The 8,970-nt window shown below is 37.6% G+C and overlaps 2 protein-coding genes across 2 annotated transcripts; both read right to left on the reverse strand.

The window, feature by feature from the left end:
• Positions 1-58: 58 nt before the first annotated feature.
• Positions 59-2,215, reverse strand: LOC147521785 (GDSL esterase/lipase 7-like). Its single transcript, XM_086587188.1, has 5 exons — positions 1,883-2,215; positions 1,613-1,743; positions 1,006-1,242; positions 478-724; positions 59-402 (listed from the first exon to the last, which is right to left on the reverse strand). The coding sequence occupies exons 1-5, from the start codon at positions 2,121-2,123 to the stop codon at positions 197-199; spliced, it is 1,062 nt and encodes a 353-aa protein (XP_086443314.1). The 5' UTR covers positions 2,124-2,215; the 3' UTR covers positions 59-196.
• A 1,003-nt stretch (positions 2,216-3,218) lies between these two features.
• Positions 3,219-6,113, reverse strand: LOC147521786 (GDSL esterase/lipase 7-like). The gene is made up of 5 exons (XM_086587104.1): positions 5,563-6,113; positions 4,612-4,742; positions 4,202-4,435; positions 3,657-3,903; positions 3,219-3,561 (listed from the first exon to the last, which is right to left on the reverse strand). The coding sequence occupies exons 1-5, from the start codon at positions 5,801-5,803 to the stop codon at positions 3,350-3,352; spliced, it is 1,065 nt and encodes a 354-aa protein (XP_086443230.1). The 5' UTR covers positions 5,804-6,113; the 3' UTR covers positions 3,219-3,349.
• Between the last annotated feature and the right edge of the window lie 2,857 nt (positions 6,114-8,970).

Raw genomic sequence — 8,970 nt, forward strand, 5'->3', positions numbered from 1 at the left:
AATTCATATCAATGATCATAATAGAATCTGGCATTTTGTGTATAAGCCGAATACATCAAGTACGCAATTGCGAGCTTTTGATTATTAGAAGCAGTGAAGAACTTCAGAAATATTTACATGAAAGTTCATGTGTTGCATGAGCTCAAGATCCTTTATTTGGAGAACACACATCTCAAAATTTAAAGGAGTATGTAACTTATAGCTTCTGCACAAGTTGTTGAACATTTATCGGAGTACAGAATGTGGAACCACCAAAACAATCACTCGCCACAGCTTTGTTCACTACTTCAGTTGGGTGAAATGCATCCCACACTTCAGTCACACGCGAGCATGGAGGTGAGCCTCGAAGACACAACCCGTTGCCACCAACGGCACAACATGAAGTTTGTACTGTACTGATTCCTGTATAACCATTCATGTAAGTAGTCTTACACAATCTCAAGAAGGCTTTTAGGAATTGGATTTATGAGGCATTACCAGCTTCAGAAGAAGTTTGATTCATACGATAAATATCTCCACGAACAAAGGTTGAGCCAACAAGGCTACGCTCCAGTTCTGCTATCGTCCTGGGAAACTTCTTATTGAAGTACAACACTAAGTTATTGGCATCCTCTACGCATAGAGTAATGGGCTTAGGATTAGCATTATATACTATTCCTGGAGCACAACCAATACGGCCAATATTAAACACCACAAACTTCCTGGCTCCCAAACTGTACAGTTTCTGCCAATGTAGGCACAACCAATTGTGAGAGGAACAGACATTAAAAAAATATGCCGATAAAATCTTATTTAAGCAGGAATGCAACAAGTGGTATGACCATATGCCAAATTTCAAGAGGAAGAATATAACTTTTACAGATTTAAGCATTAACTGGTTTTAAATTTATATGGTATGTTTCTAATAATTTTAGGAGTAAAGCATAAGAAGGAGAGGATGTGAATACTGTTATGGACTATTAAGAGGGGCGATTGCAGCATATCAGCATATGGTTTGATTTTTACCTTTAAACCTCCTACGAGACCATTTAAAAGAAGATCTGCATATTCCTGTGGAGTGTATGTCTTGCTACTCTTGTATCTTGCTGGTTGAAGATAGTTGTTGATATAGTCATTACTGCCTATAGAGATCACAAAAATGGAGTTCGACAAATAAGTTTGAAGGTCAGCTGAAATCGTCTTGAGGAACCCAGTAGTGTCTTGGAAGTAGTTGATCTGCTTGTCGAAGCTCAAGTTTTCCCCCTACAACATTCGGGTAGACAAGCAAAGACTTCAGGGTATTCCAATTTAGATTGGCATGATGATCAGTTTAGAACCATATACACTAACTATACACGCATGTTTGTTGACAGCTTGAAACTTTGGTGCAGCAGTACATGTAATGCTCAGTGCTACATTTTAACGCACCATGCCGCTGCAGATCATTTAGTATTCTTATTCCATTAACAACAAACCATATTAATTGTCACGTCCGAATTTAGGGAAAACGAAAAATGCATGTGCTAGTACTTTTGAGCAAAGAAGAAAATGCCAGGAAGTTATATGCCGAATAAATGAATAATTATACGATGAGATCTGAAGTTAGTAGTAGTCATGGACACTCTTAAATTACCAATGCAGTTCCAGATTCCAGAAGAATGCCAGCTGATCCTGATGCATAATTCACTCCCGTCTTGATGTTAATCTTGTCCTTAGCTGAAAGACCCAAATATGGTGGTGCGTATGGTAGCCTCAACGACTGCGCTATAAATAACAAGAAATATAACTGCCGGTCAGAAATATGAAAATTCAAGTAATTTGTCCCTTCACTTTTAGAATTCTCTCCCTACAATACACCCTTAACAAGTAAGTGCCAATACAAAAGAAAATCATTACAACATACCAATAAAATCTACAAATGTTTTCCCATTAGTGAATCTTCCCGTGGCTCCAGATGGAAAATCAATACCATATGGTTTGTAATTTACTTTAGCTTCGGTTTTGAGAAAATTATTGTTCCCGCTGTCACTGAGAGAGTCTCCAAAAACATATAATGCTGGTGCAAGAGGACTTTCACACTTCACCAACAAAAAATCAAGGAAACTACTGAAAAAGAGAAAAGCAATACAATAGTAGTTGGCCATTAATTTTTCGTAAGAGAAGAGAATAGAAATGTTGCTGACTTATATTAAGGCCAATGTAATAATGGATGGGGATTGACTAGATCATTCACCAGAATTAGGACCTTATCCTTGAGTCCAGATCCTATCAGCCCGGGAAGATGGAAACTCACCCGTCCATCCTCTTTACATGAACTTCCTAGTTTCTAGGGAGAAAGATATATTTGTCTCAATTGTGTGATGTGTATATATGTCTTAGGCCTTAGGGTGTCTCTTTATTTTACAAATTATGTATGATATGTTCTTCGTTCAAATTATTTTTAAATAGTAAGAGATTTGAAATCCCAAATGTTTGTACTGCAATACTGTAAAGATTCTAATTATTCCAGGTGATGTCTTGGAAAAATATATTTTGCATAATTGCATAACACTCTTCTTATAGACTATATTGCATGGAAAGTCATGGCAAGAATGCAAGATTAATTTTTCAAATTTTAGGCTTTTATCTAGGAAACCCAATTTTTTTCTCTTATATCTAGGAAACCCAATTCGCGATATACTCTACTTGCGAAATTTCGATCTTCTATTATATTAGCTGATGAATGAGAATGCTTCCATTATAACAATAAAAAAATCGCCCCTGACCTCTAGTATCATCACCCAAAAGTTTTACAGACTTTGCTAGTTGGCCCCTGCTTTAAATGTGTGGGCAAACCTGTTTTTAAAGAGATCATTAACTCAATAGTGTGTAACGGGGTTCTAGACCTCTGGTATCATCACCCAAAAATTTTACCAACTTATTCCATTCTTAGAACGATCTATGACATCACCAATCCATTTGGGATTTTGGGCTTCGCCCATATTTAAGCTGTAACAGCGTTTGATGAAATGTCCTTGAAGCGTTGAGCATGCGTACACTTCAGTGTGTGAGGCGTTGTTGAAGCCTACGCTTTACTAGCGAGGTGTAAGCCTCCATCGCAAAGATTTTAGACTTTTTTTTTTTTTTTTTTTTAATTTTTCTAAAGTAGACTTTAGGCAACCAAATACAAGACCAAAAAACCTAATCAAAACTCGAAATCGATGGTTAAACTCTCAAATTCGTTAACCCTGCACGATTAATGAGACAGCTTCATATTATTATCTTTTATTGAGTCGTTCTTGCTTTGCGGCAAAAAACAGAAAGGAACAGAAAAAACACTACATGCACACACAGTCGCACAAACACATCTCCAAAGTTAAAGGCAATGGACTTATTGCTTCTGTGCAAGTTGTTGTACATTTATCGGAGTACATGAGCTGGATCCACTAAAGCAATCATTCGCCTGAGCATTGTTCACTGCTTGATTTGGGTGAAATGCATCATAGAATATGACTAGAGTTCTGTCTGGGCATGGAGTTGAATTTGGAACGCATAGCCCAACGCCATTCACCGCACAACATGGAGTTTGTTGTGCAGTGATTCCTGCATATATAACCATGCCTGTAAGTAGTCTTACACCTTTTTTTAACAAAGTCCTTACTTAATGGGGTAATTGAACTTTACGATGCATATATTACCAGCTTCAGCAGAAGTTTTGTTCAAACCGTAACCATCTCCACGAACAAAGGTTGAACCAACAAGGACACGTTCCAGTTCTGTTATTGCACCAGGAAGCTTGTTGTTGTACAACAACACTAAGTTATTGACAGCCTCTACACATGGAGTAGTAGGTCTAGGATTAGCAGTGTCTACTACAGCAGGAAGACAACCAAGACGGCCAACATTGAACACCGTGAATTTCCTGGCTCCCAAAACATACAATTTCTGCCAATATAAAGGCACAACAATTGTGAGAAACAAAATAATAAAAAATCATGTTATAACATCCTGATAATTAAAAATCTAATAAACTTGAGCAGTACACAAGTCCTACTACCTTATGCTTTACAATTTTTACAGTTCCCCTGTTATTTATTAAGTCCTATTTGTGCATTAAAAGCAGGAAATAAGGTTTAAACATGTGAGCATGGGAACCTGGGGCAGAACGAGATGAAGTGACATACTTCCAAGGATTTTTATGACCGATGTGCAGCATTAAAAACATGCCATGGTTGATTCTTACCGTTAAACCTAGTATGAGACCTTTTACCAGAAGATCTGCATACTGCTGTGGGGTGTAAATCTGGCTACTGTTGTAGTTTGCTGGTTGAAGATAGTTGTTGATATAGTCATTACTGCCTATTGAAATATAAAAAATGGACTTTGACAAATCATTTTGGAAGTCAGTTGAAAACTTTTTGAGTAGTACAGTGTCTTCGAAGTACTTGATCTGCTTTCCGAAGCTCAACTTTTCCCCCTACAAAATAGGTAAACAGAGAAACTTCATTTGATCTGCACTTGATGAGGAAAAAAAATCAAGTCAAGGTTCCTTGGTTTGGTTAAATGTACTCTGAAGCATCAAGCATCTTATTTTTAGTATCAGTTTATCGAAAAAAAAATCTTATTTTTAGTATCTGGTATGGATAAATGTACTTGTGCAGTTCCACTTTCTGGAAGAATGCCACCTGCTCCAGATGCATAATTAATTCCCGTCTTGATGTTAATCTTGTCACTGGTTGAAAGACCCAAAAATGGTGGTGCAAATGGTAGGTCCAACAATTGAGCTAAAAATAACAAAGATCAACAACAATCAGAAGCGACAATGTAAGTATATACAATACACTATCGTTTTTGGTGTTCTCTATAATATCTACTATGAGTCGCGGAAATGTGACTTTTGATGTCTACATTACTACAATACTACTGGTGCTACTAACGCGGAAGCTACCAACAACAACTACCAACAAAATATTCAATAACTCTCTAAGCAACAACCCAAGATTAACACAATATCAACACAAGACATATAAATTAAATAGAGAAGATAAAAGCATACTCAAACAAGACCAAGTTTTATGTGGTTAGGCAATGTGACTACGTCTACTGGCGAGCCTTTGATAGATTAGATGTACTAGATACAAGATTATAAAGAGAAACACTCTACACTCACTTAGAATGTATCACTCACACTCACAAAGAATGTTCACTCTCTTTTCTTATTGGTTTAGTTCTCTCACAATCTCTCTCATTTAGAAAAATATCTCTCACAAAGAAAGTTTAGTGAACTCGATCTCTCACTAAGAAAAAGTTAGTTAGGTCGAAACCCTAACTTATGTTTTATACTAGTCCAACATTTCAGTGTGAAATCTTAGTCTTGGTTTGCTGTGGAGAAAAAAACAACAACTACATACCAAAACAACTACATGTGTGTAGAGCCCAGAGCGCTTAGTCTCGGTTTGCTGTGGAAAAAAAAAACCGGACGCATGTGTGTAGAGCCCAGAGCGCGCCCTGGCCAGATAGTCGCAAAAAACTATTTCTTTTCCCAGGGGAGGGCGTGCGCCCCTTGGCCCAAAACAGCAACTACATACCAAAACAACTACATACCAAGAAAATCTACTTGTGTTCTGCCGTTGGTGAATCTTCCTGTGGGACCAGATGGAAAATCAATCCCATATGGCGTGTAATTTACTTTTGCTACCGTTTGGAGAAAATTATTGTTCCCGCTATCGCTGAGAGAGTCTCCAAAAACATATAGTGCTTTTGCAAGAGGACTTTGACAGTGCACCAACAAAAAATGAAGGAAAGTGCTGACAAGGAAAAGAGACATGGTGTAGTACTTAGCCATTTTTCTTTTAAGAGCCTTAGAGGAGCTAGCTATGCACTTAAGCAGTATTTCTTAGCCATTTTTGTTGTAGCTTATATAAGATCAGTTGGTGGTATGGTATTGTAATTGCACGCTGACTAGAACATTCACTAGTAAAATTAGTACTTTTTCGTTTATGGATCAGCACTACCGAAATATTGTCCCTCTCCTTTTGAAGAAAATTATGTTGATGTTCTCCATACAAAACTATTTCAAGATATTAATAGAACTTCAAAATTTGGCATTTTATAAGATCTAAGAGTGAAATTTTATTATTGCTAATGGAAAAGAAAGTTAAGAAAAGAGAGTTCGGCTTAGTTAGTTTCTGTTTTCTCTCATTTTTCTTATATAGAAAAATAATCTGTTTAAAATATAGAAAATCTAAAAAAAAATCCTGTTCGTTGGAGATCTTTGGCTGGCTATGTATCCCACCTGTCACGGCTTACAAAAAAACACTAAGAATTTGGAACGTACCATGTGCTAAATGCTAATACTCAATCCAATAGTGTTATTGTGTTATCACATTTCAAAGTGGACATGTTCTCATACTTTCTGAGTGGGGAAGCAAGTTGCAGACTAGTTGGCTAATGGAGGAAATGTGATTTTTGCTTGTGTTGGTGGTTTTCTTGTCCGATTCCATTGTCGGGCAGTTAAAACTTTGTAAAATTCCTACCTACTTAATTGATTTTTTTTATTATTAATATATCATGCATGTTTGGCAAGTTCATACTTTCAATGTCTAATGTTAGTCGCTGCATATAGTGGAATATGATACGAGTTCATCAAGTCCTGTATGTAGAAAGCGGTATTATGCTTTCTGGGTATATGGCGCGACCTGCAATCAGATATAGTGTGTATAGGGCGTGACCTGCGCTTAGATATAGTGTGTATAGGGCGCGACCTGCGCTTCAGGCTTTCGAGACTCCAGTGATTTGGGTGCGACCCGCGCTCGTCTCAAGTGTAAACAGAGCGCGACCCGCGCCCCGTGTTTCTCAAACCACCAAATTTTGTTGTTTTCTATTTTGTAAACTCTATATAAACAATTGTAATCTCTTTAGAATTCAATCAAGTAAATATATACTGAATTGAATTGAATCCTCTGGTTCTACATGGTATCGGAGCCAAACCATTGAAATCCGCTACATTGAATCCTTGAATCTTAAACCCATTATTGAATTCTTGAATTTTAATCCCCTCTCACAAAGTTTTATTTTTTATTTTCTTCAAAAACCTAAATTGTTTGTTTTTTTTTTTCTGCAATGGCTGAATCTGACAACAATTCTTCAAGCATCATTCATCACCACTACTGCACTACACCTCACAAGACAACTCAGCGTTCCCAAAAACTGTTCCATTAGATGAGTCCAACTATACCATCTGGGCACCTCTCATGCGGATGCGGATTGGAGCAAGGGGAAAGCTTGGTTATTTGACTGGCGCAAAGGTTGAACCGCTTATGAATTCGACAGAATATGAAGTTTGGGCAACAGATAATGAAAAGGTAAAAAGCTGGCGTATTGATTCTATGGAAATTTCTCTTATGAACCGTTATATTCATCTTCCTACTGCAAAAGAAATTTGGGAGGCTGTGGAGAAGACCTTCTATGATGACTCTAATGAAACTCAAATTTTTGAATTGAATACGAAGTGTTTTGAAGCGAAGCAGAATGGGAGACTTATTCCTTCCTATTACAACGAATTGGTGGCTATGTTCCAAGAAATTGATCAGAGGGTGACCTCTCAGAATAACAGTGTTGAAGTTGTAGTCCATGAAACGTCCACGATATCCAGAATGCGTGTTTATATGTTTGTATGTGGCCTAGATTAGGAGTATGATCAGGTGCGTGGAGAGATCTTTCAGAAAGAACCTAAATTTTCCTTGGAACAAAGCTATGCTTACATTTGTAAGGTACACTCTGAGAAACAGGCTATAGGGCGCTCTGTATCAACTGAATCCTCTGTCTTGGCTGTTCATAGCAAGACAACTCCAGTTTTTTCTAGTCCTCCACGCCATCCTAAAGGTAAATCAAATCCTTGGGCAGATAAAAAATACGGTGTTTGCAGAGACTTGGGTCATAGCAAGGAGACATGTTATGAAGTGATTGGTTATCCTGATTGGTGGGACTTCTCGAAGAGGCCACGAAAGAATTTAAGCAAGGCGGCCATTGCTAATGTTGTGAATGGAGAGAATGCTTCGGCTAATGACGCACAATCAAGTATGAATGGTAAGGTTATTTCGAATAATACATGGATAATTGATTCAGGTGCATCTGACCATATGACAAATGACCCTAACCTTGTGAAAAGTCTTAGACCTTCACCTCAGACTGCTGTTTCTACTGCTGATGGTACTCCAACTCCGGTTAGCAGAGAAGGGTCTATTGAGTTATCTAACACCCTCCCTCTTGAATCTGTCTTAGTTGTTCCATCCCTTGCTTATAGCCTATTGTCTGTTTGTCAAATTATCTTCGCACTTGCATGTACTGTGACATTATATCCATCTTTCTGTATTTTTCAGGACATTCTGACTTGATGATTCTTGGTTATGGTGTTAGAAAGGGAAACCGCTACACCCGGACTAGACAAAACCGGCGAGAAACAAAAAATTTTTACGGGGCAAGCTAATCAGGTTAATAGGGTCGAGAATGCAAAAGAAGTTGTGTGGTTATGGCATCGTAGGTTATGTCATCTATCTTTTAGTTATTTGAAGAGGTTGCAATCTCAGTTATTTTCAGTTGTTAGTGAGTCTGAGTTTCATTGTGACATTTGTGAACTCGCCAAGAGCCACCGTATTTTATATTCACCAAGTATTAATAGATGTCATGTTCCTTTTATGAAAATTCATTCTGATGTTTCGGGTCCTGCCAAAGTTTCTTCATTTTCTAGAGTTAGATATTATGTGACTTTTATTGATGATTGCACTCGCATGACGTGGGTGTCGTTACTGAAAAACAAAAGTGATGTATATAGGATGTTTACTGATTTTTACAAAATGGTGGCGACGCAGTATCAACAATCTATCATGGTCTTTCAGTCTGATAATGGTGGAGAATTTGTGAATGACCTAATGTCTAAATTTTGCAAAAGAATTGAAATTCGTCATCAAACCTCCAATTCTAGTACCCCAAACAAAATGGTTTAGCCGAACG

The sequence above is a fragment of the Coptis chinensis genome, chromosome 1, assembly GCF_015680905.1.
Source record: "Coptis chinensis isolate HL-2020 chromosome 1, ASM1568090v1, whole genome shotgun sequence".
Taxonomy (NCBI): domain Eukaryota; kingdom Viridiplantae; phylum Streptophyta; class Magnoliopsida; order Ranunculales; family Ranunculaceae; genus Coptis; species Coptis chinensis.